Genomic DNA, 16208 nt, shown 5'->3' on the forward strand with positions numbered 1-16208 from the left:
ATTTCACGATTCTAACTAAAATCTATCCACCAACGCACTATCTAAACTGCAATTTATTGTCTGGTTTAGTGTTTAACGTTTCACCCTTAAAAGAGCGAATTTCAAAGTATATAGTATCCGATGATCAAAATATTTTCTTGAATATAAATTTATTAAAAGACTTGTTATCAATTGTCAAATATTATATAATAACTTTAATAATTATACAGATAATAGTTTGTTTTGCAAACATAGAATAAGTCATTAGATATTAGAGCAATTACAACCGTTTAATTATTTTAAAATACGATCATTATGTAACATCAGTTATATTAACTCATCTTTATTATACAATCTCTTATATTGGTTAGATTTTAAAAAGTAAAAATGATAGAGACGCACACCAAACTGCATACTATTTTTGTAAAAAATATATACTATTATATTCATGTATTATATGTGTATATTACACATTTAGTAGAAATTAATTTTCCAATGATATATTATAAATTATTAAAAATAATATAGTTTATATTTTTAAATAATATCATATTATAATAATAAATGGAGTAATCGATAAATAGTAATAAATAACATATTATTGAAAAGAAAATATATAAATCATTAATTTACGAATAAAACAACTACACAGATATATAAAGAATTATTATTTTTTAGATATACATGTATGAAAATAATGGATTTCTTGAGGGAATAGCATTCAAAAAGTTAGATATAAATAGAAATTAACTAAATAAAAATAGCCACATTTGGTATTTATAAAAGAAATAAAAAAACGAGTGCAACTGTAATTAAACGGTTATATTATTATTGCACTCATCTACCACAATCAGTTTATATATTCAAATTTATTTATAAATGGAAAGATGGTTCACATTGAGCGGTTGATAAAGTCCAACCGCTCAATGTGTTTTGAGCACTTCCCTACGAAGAGTGTTCAATATTGAGCGGTTATTGAGCATGCATTGTAAGATTTTAAACCAGTCGAAGTAATAGAATATAAAATTAGAGTTTAATCTGCGACCTTTAAAGTGCAGTTAGATGAATAGACCTTCGCATCTAAATAAACGACCATGAAAATTCTAACTCAAAACTTTCATAATACTAATTTTCATTGATCCTTGCTATTAGCTAGACAAAAATTAAAGGAATATATATATAATAGAGAGGATTGTGATAGAATTGAAAAGTGATGCGAGCATGTGTTTTTGCTGGCTGGGGAAATTCTGCTGTGGCTGCAATGATTATGGGGAATCATGTGGGTAATGATTTTGTTGTTTTTGTTAGATTTGTGAATTGAAGTTGAACAAATAATGCTGCTTTATGCCACTCTTATTCTTTTCCTTTTCAGTATGGAATCTTTTGAACTGCAGTTCGTAATTGCTAATCATTGACTCCAAATCTGAAATTAAGAGTTTCTATAACAAAAAATAGTTTTAATTTACTTATTCATTTCATTCCATATTCATATAAGTCCGGTTTCGTTATCTAATATGGCTGCCTAGGGTTGTTCACGGTCCGAAAGAGCACACATTGACAATTTTCTTAAAATCGTACTTAAAAAATAAAATTACAATTATAATACTCAAAAAGAAATACGATATGATCTTATCAATTTGATTCATTTTTTTAATATATATTTTCATATGATTCAATATGAAGATTCGGTTCCAATAATTCAGTATATAGTATGATTGATTTTATTGTCCTAAATACTAATAAAAACTATCAAAATATTGTATAAAAACATTATTTTTTTTAATTAAATTTAAACTATTTCAAATTTATCAAAATTATAATATTGTAATGATTAATAAAATAGAAAATTCTGACAAATTTGGCTAAGTGTAGTCTTTTATAAAAAAATCTAAATAATAATTTGAATATGGTTTGACTATCCAATTTAAACACATAAATTGAATTTCAATCATATTGCTTTATTTCACATTTTAGTAAAAAAATTAAAATCAAACACATTTATGATATAATAAGAAGTTTCACAAATCTCGAACCAAATAAAAAGATCGAATTCAATTTAATTCTGTTTGATAATATTATAGAATTAATTTGATTTTGTTATAGATCAAAATGAAAAAATGAAACCAAACAATCTTTTTATAAAAAAATAGTATATTTTTATAAATTGAGTTCAACTTTTGAAAAATAAAAGTTTTATTGGGTTTTGAACCGAATGCGCTCCCTAATATGGGATGGATTGGCTCAAACTGGGCGGGCCTGGGTGGGCTGTAGAGGTTTACCTATAACTTAAAAATGGGAAAATATTCCATAAGATAAGAGTTGAAATGACGTAAAAAGCCCTATCTGGCAGTGCTGCCCTCTAAGAAAATCTTCAAAGGAAAGGACATGCACAGACACAAGCTGCTGCTGCTGATGTGATAGACTTTGACCTCTAAATTGAATGCTTTAATCTTTATTATCACACCCTCAATTACACATCCAACGGCAGACATTTAATCACACCAAAAAAAAAAAAAATAATAATTTTTTTCCCTCACCCTATTATTAGGAAAATGGTGATTTGTGATATTTATTAGTAGTACATTTCAGTAGTCTGTCCATGGAGGAAAATAGTCAGCTTCATAGTACACCAAATGGTGCACTCTCAAGCTGAAGAGTGTTTTAAAATTCGAACCGGTGAGCCTATCGGTCTCCGATTTAATATTATATATATTCGACTAACGAGTACACTCTATATTTATTAATTATAATTTTACTTATGAGGTTAAATTTTAAATAATTCTTTTAAATGTGCTTATATAATTGAATTGGTTAAATTATAGATTGATGACAATATCGATTCAGATACCAAATTTTTTTTACATCTTTAAAACTCTGGAAAATGAATAAATAATCACAATGTGTATTAAACAGTATCAATTTATTGGATACCAACATAACATAATTATATATTTGAAACAACATAGTCAATGTCTATATAATTTGCTAACTTATTGTTTCTTTCTTTTGTTTGTGTGGGTCATCACTTTCCTCGTCATCACTTGCATAACTTTTAAGTATTTAGTACATTTATCAAATAATTTCAATTACGTACTGCAAGAAAACAATCTTGCCTATATAGATTTACTAGCTGTAGATACAATTAAAAACAAAAAAAATATGAACAAAAGATCACTTTACCCCTTGAACTTGGCGCAAAATATCAAAAACGCCAAAATTAGCAAAATGGGGTCACTTTTATCCTGAACTTGTCAAATTTGGTACAAAACCCCCCCTCCCCACTCTCATTTAAGAGAGTGAGATACACTCTCCGGTTTTCAAAGTGGTTTCGGTTTTTTAAGGTGGTCTTTGATAGAAAAAAGTTTAAAATAGTCCTAATTCTTTTTAAACATTTTAAATTAATACCTAATAATTTTAAAAAAAACAATTTAATCCCTTTAATTTAAAATTTTATATGACAAATTAACCCCCAAATTTTATATATCTAACAAATTAACTTCCAAATGAAATTTTTAACAAAAATATTAAAACTTTAAATTTTTTTTTAAAAAAATTAAATTCTAAAAGACTCATGGGTCTTGATGAACGACCCATGGGTCTGTTCATCAAAGATTTGATGAACAATTTTTGTTCATCAAAGATTTGATGAATAATTTTTGTTCATCAAATTGATGAACAAACCGATCGTGGGTCTGTTCATCAATTGATGAACAAAAATGCTCATCAAAAGATGAACAGACCCACGATGGATCTGTTCATCATTTGATGAACAAATTAATTGTTCATTAAAACGATGAATATACCCATCTGGGTCTGTTCATTTTCTTCAAATGAAGAGGATGAACAGACCCAGATGGGTCTGTTCATCGTCTTCCTCGTCAAAACGAGGAGCGGATCCGCTGCTCGTTTTGGCGAGGAGCAGATATGCTCCTCGCCTGAGGAGCGAATCGCTCCTCAGGCAAGGAGCGGAGCTGCTGCTCCTCCTCGGAAAAGAGGAGCATCAGCTCCTAGCTGTAAAAAAAATTTGAACTTTTTTTGGAAAAAGTTTAAAAAAAGCCCCTATGTTAATTAGGGTTGAATTATGATTAGTTAATATTTAATTATAATTAATTAGAATAAATAATGATTAATTAGAACTCCACTCTCCATTTAAGGTGCCACGTCAGCATAGGGGTGTTTTTGTACTGGTTTTGCCAAGTTCAGGGTAAAAGTGATCCGGTTTTCCTACTTTGGACGTTTTTCATACTTTGTGCCAAGTTGAGGGGGTAAAGTGATCTTTTGTTCAAAAAAAATGTACTAGACAATATAATACTAAAAAACAGAGAAAATACTAGTGATAACCGCAGGCCAATGACCTTCTAGCACAATTAGCTAAGAAGTGAGGCTTAAAATCAAGAGATCTTGGGTTTCATCCCTCATGTGAACAAGAGGGAGCACACATTTGAAGAATTATTGAAGGTATTGGAGCAGCGTCAGAAGCAGCGGATGCGGCATCATTTCATCAAGTTGGCGAGCTCGTTAAGGCGATGCATTCAACGTAACACGGTGTGGATGACGTGTATGACGGATTTGCATATAATTGTAAATGGTAATATATGTATAGTTTATATTGTAATAGTGTAGTAGTGTAGTATGTTTCTTTGTATATCTCTGTTAAAAAAAAAGATACAACCGCAGGGACCTCCGCCACTATATAAACTAAATATATAAATAAATGATTAATTCACCCATTCAACTTAACACGAAATATTAAAAAATTCATTTTCAAAATTTTTGGATCAAAGAGAATGTAGAAGTCGGGATTGACTCTTTTCAAGTCCAAATTTTTTTTTGTTTTCCTCAAGTCCATTGAGATGGATGACACATAAGTAAAATGATAAAAATATTACTACATTAAACTAAAATTTACCTATGTGTCATCCATCTGGATATATTTGAGGGAAATGAAATGATTTTGGATTTGAGGGGAGCCGTTTTCATAGAAGTGAGTTTATTCCGACTTATTCTAAATTGTGTTTACTTCGACCCACTTTAAATTGTGTTTTTTGCTTTTTTATTTTTTGCTAAAGAACCTTAATTCATAATCATCTTTAACCAATAATCATTCAACTATTTGCTTGTCCCCCATAATTTTATAATATTAATTACATTTTGTAATTGATTGATTATTCTGATATCCATTTCAAAATCAAACTCAGTATATTACCGGGTCAGCTCTTTAAATATTAACACATAATTTCGTTTAAACTAATCATTAAATTTACCATATTCCCCATCTTCTTAATAAGATATTTTCCGATACATATTTTTAGGCCAAAAAAACCAGCTTAAAAAATTGTCTTATTAATGGGGTATTGAGCATGTCGTCCTGTTTTAATTGTTTGCTGTTGGTCTACTTTCATTTTCTTTGAATTGACTTTACTGTGCGTTGCAAAAATGGCATAGGAAATGTCATATTTCATAGACTTGACCTTTCATTACGTCTTTTTTTTACCTTTTCTTCCAACTCAAGAACCTCTGCTGCTTCCCAACATTTACAACCTTTAATCAACCATTTTTCCATAATTGAAAACTAGAAGAAACAAAATTAAAATATTTTATTACAAAATTTATAGATTTTATAAAATTAATAGTTTAATAGATAAATAGATAGTAGTATACATTTCAAAATTTAACCATTCTATAAAATAGAAATTAACCATAAATATGAACGAAGAAAATATTCTAAAATTATTTTATATTCAATCGAGCAGTATATAAATTTAACATTTCTATAAACTCAATAAAGATTGCACGTAAAAGGGAATTACAATAGTAACATTTGAGAAATTAATCCTACCTAAATTAGTATAGAAAAGCTTATTAGATTTCATCTTATGCTGTTATTCTTCCAACATTATCAATTTGTCATTACCAATGTCATTTTCAACAATATTTTTTTAATTATATGGGGAGAGTATTTGACTTGGATTTTCTTCCAAATCATTTCCATATTAATGAAACAAGACAAATTCATAACAATCCAAAATTATTTAACTCCAACAAATTAAATTTCATATTTTTCATATAGTAGCCACATATAGTGTGTTCTTGCATAATAAAATCAATTTTTTCTATAATTTTGTTCCGACACGTCATTATTTATAATAAATTAATAATATACAAAATTCATACCTAAGTCCCTGAATTTTATTATTTAAATTCAGAAGGGTTCATTATAAAAATATTTTATTCTAATCTATCTATATATCTATTTTTTAGCTTTCATATTTTTATTTATTTTCTTTCGGGACTTTTCATTTACAATTTTTTTTCCAATCCCATTCAAGAGCATAAAAATAATAATTAAATAAATTGACTAGAGATCTTTTAAAAAAATTTATGAAAAAAAATGAAAAAGTACAGAGCCCTCGAATGAATTTTGCCTTAACAGTACTATATTATTAAAATTAATAAAATCCAAGTAATTAAAAAATATCATTTCAATTAATATATTACAATATTATTTATTTTGTTCACATATATAGACAATCAATAGAAAAAGAAACCATAGCTGGCAAGAAAATTTCACAAGAGGCGCTTTAACTTTCTTGTAGAAAAAAGAAAGTTATTAGAAAAAGAGAATTTAATTTTCAGGTGTGCGTGTGTTTTTTCTTAATCCATTTTTTTTCCTTTTAATACAAAGTCAAAAATATTTCAATTTTTGAAAAAATAAATAAAATGGAGTGGGACTGTGGACCAGCAACCACCATTAGTGATGAATAGAAAGGACTTAAAAAAAAAAAAAAGAGTACCCAGAAACAAGGACACGGGAGACTCTAATCACTCTCCTAATTTCCCTCTCTTAACCCTAATCTTTTTTTCTTCAAGTTTATTACAGTGTTGTGTTTGTGTTTGTTTTTGTCTGTGTTTGTTTTAGTTTGTGTTTGTGTTAAACAGTGTCTCACTCACTCTCACTCTCTTCTTGTCTATGTTTCTGTTTGTTTCTTGAGAAACCAAAACATAGAGGAACAAGAAAAAAAAAACCATGGATACTTATGAAGCAACCAACATACTTATGTCCAAGATCAAGACCATAGACCCAGAAAACGTCTCAAAAATCATGGGTTACATTCTCATACAAGACCTAAACGAGAATGATTTATGTTCTCTAGCTTTTGGTTCAGAAGCCCTTTTACATAGCGTGATTATTAAAGCCAAAGCTCACTTAGGACTTTCATCGAACACCTTATCTGCACCGCCTTCTCCTTTAAATCCCATCTCAAGACCCGGGCTTTCTCACAACCCGTTTTCAACTCAGTCTTCTGTGCCATCCCCTCGAGTTGGGGGCTCTCCTTTTGTACATTCATGGCCTGGTCCTGGTTTGGGTAGTAATGGGGTTAGTTCAATTAGTTCAGTTAGTTCAATTAGTCCAAAGTCTAGTCCTTTTTTGTCTTATGATAATATAAGGTCTGGGTCTGCTTTAGTATCTAACTCTGCGAATGATAATGGGAGTGTTGATGTTAGTCGAAACCGTGGTGATTTGCTTAATGAGTATCAGTTGGATGAGTATTTTTCTTTTCTTGACGACTTGCCTTCGAAAGGTGAGGACTTTGGTGATCCTAGGGCTCAATTGGGTGGTTTTGGGGGGAGTAATGTGGATGCTCATCTTCATAGGAGGAGATTTTCGGAGAGTGATGCTTATTTTAGTGGGGAAGATGGCGGTTTTGAACTTGGGCATAGGCCTTGTTTGTATTATGCTAGAGGGTTTTGTAAAAATGGTGAGAATTGTAAGTTTGAACATGGGGGGTTTGGTGGCGGTGGTGATGGATTTGGTGAGATTAATGGGAGTGGTGGTGTTCTTGTGGGTTCTCCTAGGGAAATGGAGGGGATTTATATGCGGCAACAGGAGGATTTAATGAGGATGAAGGCTGTACAACAGCAGCGTAGATTGGCTTGCGGCAAGTATATGAACTTTCTTTTGCAACATGATAGTGACCCTCAGAGGTATACTGGAGATTACCTAGTTTGTGTTTAGATTTGTTGTCTTTGAAGTTTGATGAAAATCACCATCTCGGTCAAGGCTCTAATGTGCTATTATACATCTTGCATTTCGGTTTTGACATGCATTTGTTGGTTTCAACTTGTGGATATATGTATATTTTGGTCTGCAATTTTCTTGTTTGAGTCATTTAGCTTTATGTTTTCATGTATATTACCTTCTTACTTGTTTTGGAACATATGGATATTCTTTTCTATCGTTTAATATCACTCTTAGTAGTTGCTTGTTTTGGTTAGCTGTCGGTGCCTTTTTCATTGCATGATCTTAGATTGTATGTAGATTTAGTTTATTATGATATGTGCGTAATGATGTTATTACGTATGGCCCTCTCTTTGGGTTCTGGCTTTGGATATGAATTTTTCTTTTCTATTGCTGATGGGAGAATCTGGGACTTCAATGTATTTCAGAATTGGGGCAGCCTCAGCAATGATGGGTGATGAATTTCACAAGTTTGGCCAGTTCCGTCCTGAAAGGAATGATTTTTTGGCGATGGCAATGGAAGACAAGGCAACCTCAGCTTCTCGGCAGATCTACTTGACATTCCCAGCTGACAGCACTTTCAAAGACGAAGACGTGTCAAATTATTTTAGGTAATTAACTGCTTTAAGGTGCTGGTTGATCTCTTTGCAAAATGAAAAGCCATGTCTAGGCTAAAATTTGATTCTCCAGTCCCTTAACGCTTCAGTGCATTCCCTTGGCTGTTGATGAAATACTGCTGGATGCCATTGTAAATTAGAGTTTCATTTTTCCCCCATATTAATTAGATCGTGGAACTCAAAAACTCTTATCTGTAGTGTCGTGGTAATTCTGCTAATTGTTCTTATGGGGGCATCTTAGGATGGGAGGCTGCAACCTGCATTCTCTGTTTAGATTTTATTGGTACTTCGTGAGAGGAAGCAGCACACACCCTCTTTTTTGGTGTATGCTGTACTTGAATCTCAAGAATGTGTCATTTAGGCATTGGGATCTTTATTTTTTTTCTTTCATTTTCTTAGTTCTTTAAATTATTTTACTTCTGAGATGAGCATTATATAGCTGACTTTCTAAAGTTTGGCGATATAGTTTGATTAGAGTAAGAATCAGAGTTTCATCATTTTGTGTGAAATCACTATGGTATAAGCTACTTATTACTTGACGGCGCATCTAAAAGTGTTGCTTGCAGTTTCATTAGAGGCACTTATTGAGATAGTTTCTTCACTTTTTTTTGAAGTACTTTTGGACCAGTTCAAGATGTCAGAATTCCATACCAGCAGAAGCGGATGTTTGGGTTTGTGACGTTTGTTCACTCAGATACTGTGAAGCATATTTTGTCAAGAGGCAATCCTCATTTTATATGTGATTCTCGTGTGCTTGTTAAGCCATACAAGGAAAAAGGAAAAGTCGCAAACAAGTATGAGATATGAAATCTTCTCTTTACTGTTATGTTCTTCCTTCTTGTCCCTCATGGCATTGTTTTGTGCTTGTTCATGGATCAGCAGTAGGAGGCAACAACATCTGCAGCACCAGCTGATGGATAGGGGTAATTTTTCACCCTGTTCTAGCCCTTCTGGCATTGATCCTAGAGAGCTATATGATCTGAACTTTGGTAAGTAAAAGCAAATGAGCATTCATTTGCCCGTTTATATTTGTTTCACTTGCATGGAACTGTTCATCTTTGTTTGTATTGCCATTATTTATTTACCCTCCTCTGGCTGCAGGAGCTAGAATGCTCTACAATTCACAGGAGATGGTTAGGAGAAAGTTTGAGCAGCAGGCTGAGCTGCAGCAAGCAATTGAACTCCAAGGGAGAAGGTTGATTAATTTGCAGCTGCCAGACTTGAGAGGAGACTTTGTTCACCATCACCAGCGTAGTTTATCTGCTGGTGCACCAATGCTGGCTCGTGCTGCTGCTGATCTCAATATGAGTCTCTCTTCCGATGTCAATAATCAGGATGTTTTAGAAGGTTGGTAAATCTGTGGTATTTATTTTATGTAAGTTGATCTTTTAAGCATGTCAATGTAAGACCTGTTTTTTTTTTCATTCTTTTGCCAGTTGCCACTGACAAGGAAGACAGCCCTTCCACCAACATGGTGTCTAGTATCGCTGTTGCTCAATGGAACCATCAGCGTGAAGGATATTCTATTCAGTGTAAAGATACAGTCAATGGCAAGTTGGAGGCCAGCAGTCCAGAAGGATGTGAGGCCAATGAACGGTATGGAATTCTAATAATTTCTGAAAAGGATTTGTACCGCCCCACATGCATAAAGTGAATGTTATTTCATTGCTAATGAATTTTTTCCTTTTTTACTTCTCTTTTAATATTTTTTGGTGTCCTTATTTTTTTAGCGCTGGAGGCATCGCAGAGCATGCTCTTCCTGAAAGCCCTTTTGCTTCTCCTACAAAATCATTAGGAAATCTAGGCAGCTTCCATCCATGTTTGGTTGAAGCTAAAAAAGGTACCGACGTCACTAACGCTTCATCTTCTGAAATCACTGCATCAGTGCATACAACTTCGTCTGATGACTCGCCGCCTCCTAAATAGTGTTTAAAATGTGCAGGTGCTTATCTTCTTTTGTTTATTATTTCTCTATGATTCTTTCCGCCAGTATTTTCAAAGTAGATGGTTAACATTTTTCTTTTCTTTTTGTTGGATGTGAAGCTAGTCTTATGTAGGTAATAAAAAAGTTAGTTTGGCTAAGCAGATCGAAGTTGCTAGGGTAAGAGATTATCGCTTTTCTTAATTGTTTTCAATACGGACCTGCAACAAGCAAATACAATTATTTTGTTTCTGCATGCAGAAAAGTAGAGCACATACGAGGAAGCTTCTGTAGATGTATAGCGAAAATATACATGCACCAAAGGGTAGATGTGTAGAAAATATGTGAACAAGATTGCCACCGCCGTCATCAATACGATACTAGTAACAGCAAAAGCACATTACATACATAGTAGACAGATGAACTAATTTGAGTAGGGATTCTCTCCTTTTTTACTGTTTTTACCTTTTGCTCTTTTGTAGGGGTGTGTGCTGGACCACAAACTGAATTAGAACTAAAGAAAATGACTCTTATTACAATGTGAAGTATACATCTTTGCAATATTTTACCATCCTTTCTCTTATAAGAAAAATGAGGTGATGAAAAATTATGATTATTATTGTTACTTTCAAAGATAGTTTTGCTTAATGAAGTTAATTTGTTGGTGCAGTGAGGTGGGTTGTGAAAATGTTTGATTGATGATGATGACCCCACTTACTTTGGAATGATGATCATCAATCAAACAGGCAAAGTGAAAAAGTAAAAATAATAATAATATGGTTGATATGATCAAAGGCATATAATATATACTTTTAGAGGACTCTTTTGTCTCATATTATATGGTTGAGGTCCACATGCATTGGTGTCACATGGGGTGCTGACATTATATAAAGATGTGTACCAACACTCCTTTCCCTTTCACCCCTTATATTATTCAAATCTTTCCTATATTTTTTTAATTATGTTGATGCTCTGTTTCTCTTTTTCTGTTTTGTTTTGTTTTTCTGCTACTTGTGCATGTGCACCATTTGTTACTTGGATTGCATACACTTCAAAAGATTTAAAAATTACTATTTTTGTTCTTGTTTATTACTATTAACCCCTTTAGTGTTGGTCAGAATTACTGTTTCCCCATCAAATTTAAAAAATTACTATTTTTCTTTTAACAATTTTAGTTGTCTTTAACTAAAAATACCCTTTGTAAGGGTTTTGGTTATATACAACATTAAAGTGAAGGGGGCAAATTGTGATGTTTAGTGATTTTCAAAATTGTGGAGGAAATAGTATTTCCGACTTAAACTCATGGGAATTATCCCTAAGTTCTATTATGATGCTGCATTTAGAGCTTTTCTAGTTAGGCAATCTCCTCCAACAGGAAGTACGATGTTTTTTGTCCCTATATTTCCAATACGACGTCGCTTTTATCTCCCTATATGTAGTGCGTATTGCGATTTGGCCCTTCTAATATAGAAATCGTTGCTCCGTTCACTGTCTATATATATATAGTGATACACTGAAGCAACTCCATGATGTTTTGTGTTTTGGTGTATTTATATCATTTTGGTGCAACACTTGCTCTAAAATGGAGTTTTGTTGGGGATGCCATCAGTGATGACTTCCTTGCTACAAAAAATATCAAACCTAATTAAGTTTTCATGATTGTATATTTATGTTTGCTAATTTTCAGTCGTTTTCGAGGATAGTTTTTGGATTTTTTTTGTAATATTAATTTCGGGACCACTATGTTTGAAACTTAGACAGGTTGATTTGGATGTTTTATGCAGATAATTTAAGATTGCTTGCATTTACTTGTTTCTTATATTAAAGGCCACTTTGGTACAATCCTATTGCTCTTTTTTTGTACTTGCATGCTAATTGTTCTGTCTAATTTATCTTATTTTGTTGGATTCTAAATGTGATTAAGTATGATAGGGACCTTAGTGAACTCGTGATTGTAATTTCCTAAAACATCTAAAATGATTATTATGGATATTTTGACTCAATTTAATTACTCGAATTGATTAAAATAACGCGAAAATAATATTCTTCCCAAATTCCTCCAAGGCTATACGAAAAGCTTCATCAATGAACATGGCTCGCTGTCTTGATTAATTTTTGGGGTCCTACAAAATAATAATTTAGAACCATGTTCTTGTTTGAATTGATTTGAATGGGAGATTGTAAGGCTAGATAATTATTCATTGCAACGTTTATGTTTGTATTATTCGTCCAACAAACCAATGAAATATTAGTGTGAGGCTATTTAGTGATAAAAATAAATAAAAAATAATTGAATGTTCATTCAAATATTATAAATAATCATTGACTTGTAAAAAGACCACTCATGACTCAACTGTTGAATTTATTCTGTAAAGTCCGGTGAAATCAAAACACTTTTACTTTTTGCCCAACTCATCAGCGAGACTCAAAAATCAACAATTGATTTTAACAGTTTCATGTACGATTTTTTTTATAAATTAATAAAATTCTAAATTTTTTTTCCGATGTGGGAAGGGGTGTCACACAGTTGTGCTCACTACTTATCAATTGAATTGGTAATAATTCACAAATTTTAAGGGCCAAGTCCAAGTTAGACATGGATTGATAAAAGGAATGAAATGATGAACCCAGCCAGAGATCCAAAACGCTGCTCTGTATTTGCAAGCCCAACTTAATCTATCACACTAATCCAATGATTTCTATTTCATTCATTTTTTTATTAAAAAATAAGATGTAATTCCTTTTTTTTTATATGACGAGGACTCACTCCCCTGAGCCGAAGCCTAATATCACTATCAAATCCCGGAACGTGAAACATAATAAGATGTAATAGCGCAACTGTTGCGTCGCATCATCCTTACAAAAATCAACAAAATATATATGCAACATGAGAATTTTGAGTGCTTGTATAGTTCACATCTAGTTTGTTTATTGTTCAAATGTGGTGACACGTTCCATGATCAGACATAGCAATTTAACTTTCCTGATATGGTCAAAGCAGATAAAGGTACGTCTGTGAATGCCAATTTGTTGTTGTGAAATAGAGGCAAAAATATTCTGATTCTTGAGCCCTTCACAGTAGAGTAGAGTTTCACATCAATGGTCCAGCAAATCTCTGCAACACAATCTACGGATGGGATTTTGTTTCCATCAAAAGAAAGTTCCTCTGTTCGCAGTGGCGGAACCAGAAATATTTTCCAGCCCGGGCTAAATAATCTAAGAAAATTGCTGAAAATTCTTTGTGGTTCAGTGAAATATACTAACTCATCTTTTAAATTTTGTAAATTCATTATAACGCCCTTCGTTTTTAAATATACACATGTTTCAATAAAAAATTATTTCACCACTCCAATTTAAAATTAAAACATTAAAAATTTAAGTTTGTAGTTTTAAATTAAAATATTTATAATTTATTAAGTTTGAATTATTTTACACATTAATAATTTTTTGTGTAAAAATATAAATGTAAACTAGTGTAATCTTTGATACTAAATTAGAAAGATGAAATAAATTCTTATTAATTTTTTTTATAACTACAAAGTATGAAAAATTATTACTTGGAATAAAGCATTTAATTTTTTTATTAAAATAAAAGAAAATTTGTAGTTTAAAATTAAAGTATTTATAATTTTATTAAATTTGGATTATTTCACACTTCAATAGATTTTTGTGTGTAAAGTTATAAAAATAAACTAGTTTAATTTTTGATATTAAAGTAAAAACGTGAAATAGATTCTTATTAATTTTTTTTATAATTAAAGAGTGAATAATCATTATTTTGAATAAAGCATTTAAAACTAATATAGTAAAAAATCAGGGAAAAGCAAACACAAGGAGTCGAACTTGTGAGGCTTAAAGGCGGCTAATAATCATGGACGGTCCTCGACCTTTGCACTAAGCTTCCCTAAACCCCCTCACCTTTCAAAAACTTCACTAAACCCCCTGACCTTTATGGCGGCGCCATTCACGGCCCTTCTGAAAAAAAAAAACACAAAATCGCGGCGCCGCCAACGATTTAATCGTTTGCATGCGTTTTCCTCGCCACCTGTCGACCCACGTGACTTGTCCACTGTCAGTTGCAACAGTCCCTCCCTCTGACATGTCGGTTGACTTTTCAAATTTTAAAATCAAAAAAAAAATTAACCGCTCGGTAAATTTTCTCTCTCTTTCATCTTCTTTCTGACATACTCTTTCTTCTTCATTATATTTGTTTTTGAAATCAGTCTTTTTCTATTTCCCATCTCCTCTGACCTAGACGTTTGTCATCGTCGTTTGGTTGCTCTTCATTTTCTCTCGTTCTGTAGTTCGCCTGCGTTGCATTTCGAGGAAGAACAAATCCGGGTATGAAAAAAAATGGTTGATCAATTTTTGTAAAGTTAGTGTCATGTGCACACTTTTTTGGTATTGATATCTTTATATGGTAAAACAGGCTAAGAAGATAATGGGAAAAGAAAAGATCTTCTTCGGCAGTGATGAGACGAAAGGGAAGAAACGGCCAGGTTCGAATTTTAATTTTAGTGTTTAGGGTAATTTTGTTGGTTTTTGGGTATGTGTTTTTGGGTACTTGAAATTGTGATTTTAGGTTTATTGTAAATTTTTAGGTTTATGGGTATGTTTTTTGGGGGGAGTTATTCTCAAGTTGGTTGTAAAATTTGTTGATTTGTTTTGCATAATGTCTGTGAATGAATGTCTCCATATTGTTTGTTTGAACAGCCCGTACTGTGGAAGTGGATTCTCAGATCCTGGAAATTGTTCTGCACTATGATGGAGAATTTGGAGAAGGTGGTTATTTGTGGGGCGACGTGTGTGCAAGATGTTTTGACATTTCCCAACTGTCACTGAATAGGCTTGATTTGTGGGCCAAAAAAATTGGAGTGAAGGGGCTGGTTATGTATTATTGGAGGCAGCCAGAGTTGGACTATCATCGAGGGATAAAACCTCTTGAACATGATAGAGATGTTGAGGAGATGGCAAGGGCTGCACTAAAAGAAGGTGTGGTTGATGTCTACGTTCGATATTTAACCTCTGATGATGTGCATAATTTGGTGCCTGAGAGTGGACCCAAGTTAGAATTGAAAGAAATTGAAGAAGATGGTCCATTTGAGCCAGTTGAAGATGGTCCAGTGGAGGCAGTTGAAGATGCCGCGGGAGTTGAAGAAGGTCCAGGTGATGAATTATTGTTGCTAGAGTGGTACGGCACTGAAGATGAGGGCCAAGTAGAAGCCTTGGAAGTGGAGATTGCTGCTGCTGAAGGCCCATCTGATGTGGCTGAAGGTCCAGAAGAAGGGTGCAGCAAAAAACAGAAGAACAAATAAAAACGAAAGAACAAATAAATGTAGCGTTGTTTTGTATTTCCGGATATTGTTGTTATTTTATTTTAAAACACTTATATGTTTTTTATATGTGCTATTTCATAATTTAGCATTGTTTATTATTTCCTGATATGTTGTTATCTTATTCAAAGACACTTATATGTTGGAAATTTTATAAATTTATTTTTAGAGAAATGAAATACGTATGGTTCATGCATGACCACTGTCTTTCATTCTTATACTTTTGTTCACATAAGGTCCCTGACTTTTTAAAATGGATTGAGTAGTGGACCCTGATATTTGTTACGCTGGACAAAAAAATATACATAAAACATATAGAACATACATTACTTACACTA

At 32.4% G+C, this 16208-nt stretch overlaps 2 protein-coding genes across 5 annotated transcripts; both read left to right on the forward strand.

Moving 5' to 3' along the window:
- Nucleotides 1-6751: 6751 nt before the first annotated feature.
- Nucleotides 6752-11108, forward strand: LOC126674903 (zinc finger CCCH domain-containing protein 55-like). 4 transcript variants are annotated; one of them, XR_008790354.1, is made up of 9 exons: nucleotides 6752-7965; nucleotides 8428-8610; nucleotides 9231-9410; nucleotides 9496-9605; nucleotides 9718-9963; nucleotides 10053-10212; nucleotides 10347-10558; nucleotides 10664-10717; nucleotides 10799-11108. XR_008790354.1 is itself a non-coding variant. In XM_056105165.1 (7 exons), exons 1-7 carry the CDS (start codon nucleotides 7007-7009, stop codon nucleotides 10540-10542), a joined length of 2034 nt encoding a protein of 677 aa, XP_055961140.1. In that variant the 5' UTR covers nucleotides 6752-7006; the 3' UTR covers nucleotides 10543-10560. The 4 variants fall into 4 exon arrangements, 1 of the variants encoding a protein (XP_055961140.1); XR_008790355.1 differs by having other exon boundaries at nucleotides 9499-9605; nucleotides 10660-10717; XR_008790353.1 differs by having other exon boundaries at nucleotides 6753-7965; nucleotides 10660-10717.
- Nucleotides 11109-14403: 3295 nt separating this feature from the next.
- On the forward strand, nucleotides 14404-15979 carry LOC126674172 (uncharacterized). The gene is made up of 3 exons (XM_050368576.1): nucleotides 14404-14878; nucleotides 14967-15036; nucleotides 15251-15979. Exons 2-3 carry the CDS (start codon nucleotides 14979-14981, stop codon nucleotides 15850-15852), a joined length of 660 nt encoding a protein of 219 aa, XP_050224533.1. The 5' UTR covers nucleotides 14404-14878; nucleotides 14967-14978; the 3' UTR covers nucleotides 15853-15979.
- Nucleotides 15980-16208: the final 229 nt, after the last annotated feature.

This window comes from Mercurialis annua, linkage group LG3 (genome assembly GCF_937616625.2).
Source record: "Mercurialis annua linkage group LG3, ddMerAnnu1.2, whole genome shotgun sequence".
Taxonomy (NCBI): domain Eukaryota; kingdom Viridiplantae; phylum Streptophyta; class Magnoliopsida; order Malpighiales; family Euphorbiaceae; genus Mercurialis; species Mercurialis annua.

Bases quoted from the DNA above. Each gene is read 5' to 3' on its own strand.
- LOC126674903 (XM_056105165.1), top strand. From the start codon at position 7,007: ATGGATACTTATGAAGCAACCAACATACTTATGTCCAAGATCAAGACC. The intron at 7,966-8,427 runs GTATACTGGAGA...AATGTATTTCAG, and splicing joins CATGATAGTGACCCTCAGAG to AATTGGGGCAGCCTCAGCAA. The intron at 9,606-9,717 runs GTAAGTAAAAGC...CTCTGGCTGCAG, and splicing joins GCTATATGATCTGAACTTTG to GAGCTAGAATGCTCTACAAT.
- LOC126674172 (XM_050368576.1), top strand. From the start codon at position 14,979: ATGGGAAAAGAAAAGATCTTCTTCGGCAGTGATGAGACGAAAGGGAAG. The intron at 15,037-15,250 runs GTTCGAATTTTA...TTGTTTGAACAG, and splicing joins GAAAGGGAAGAAACGGCCAG to CCCGTACTGTGGAAGTGGAT.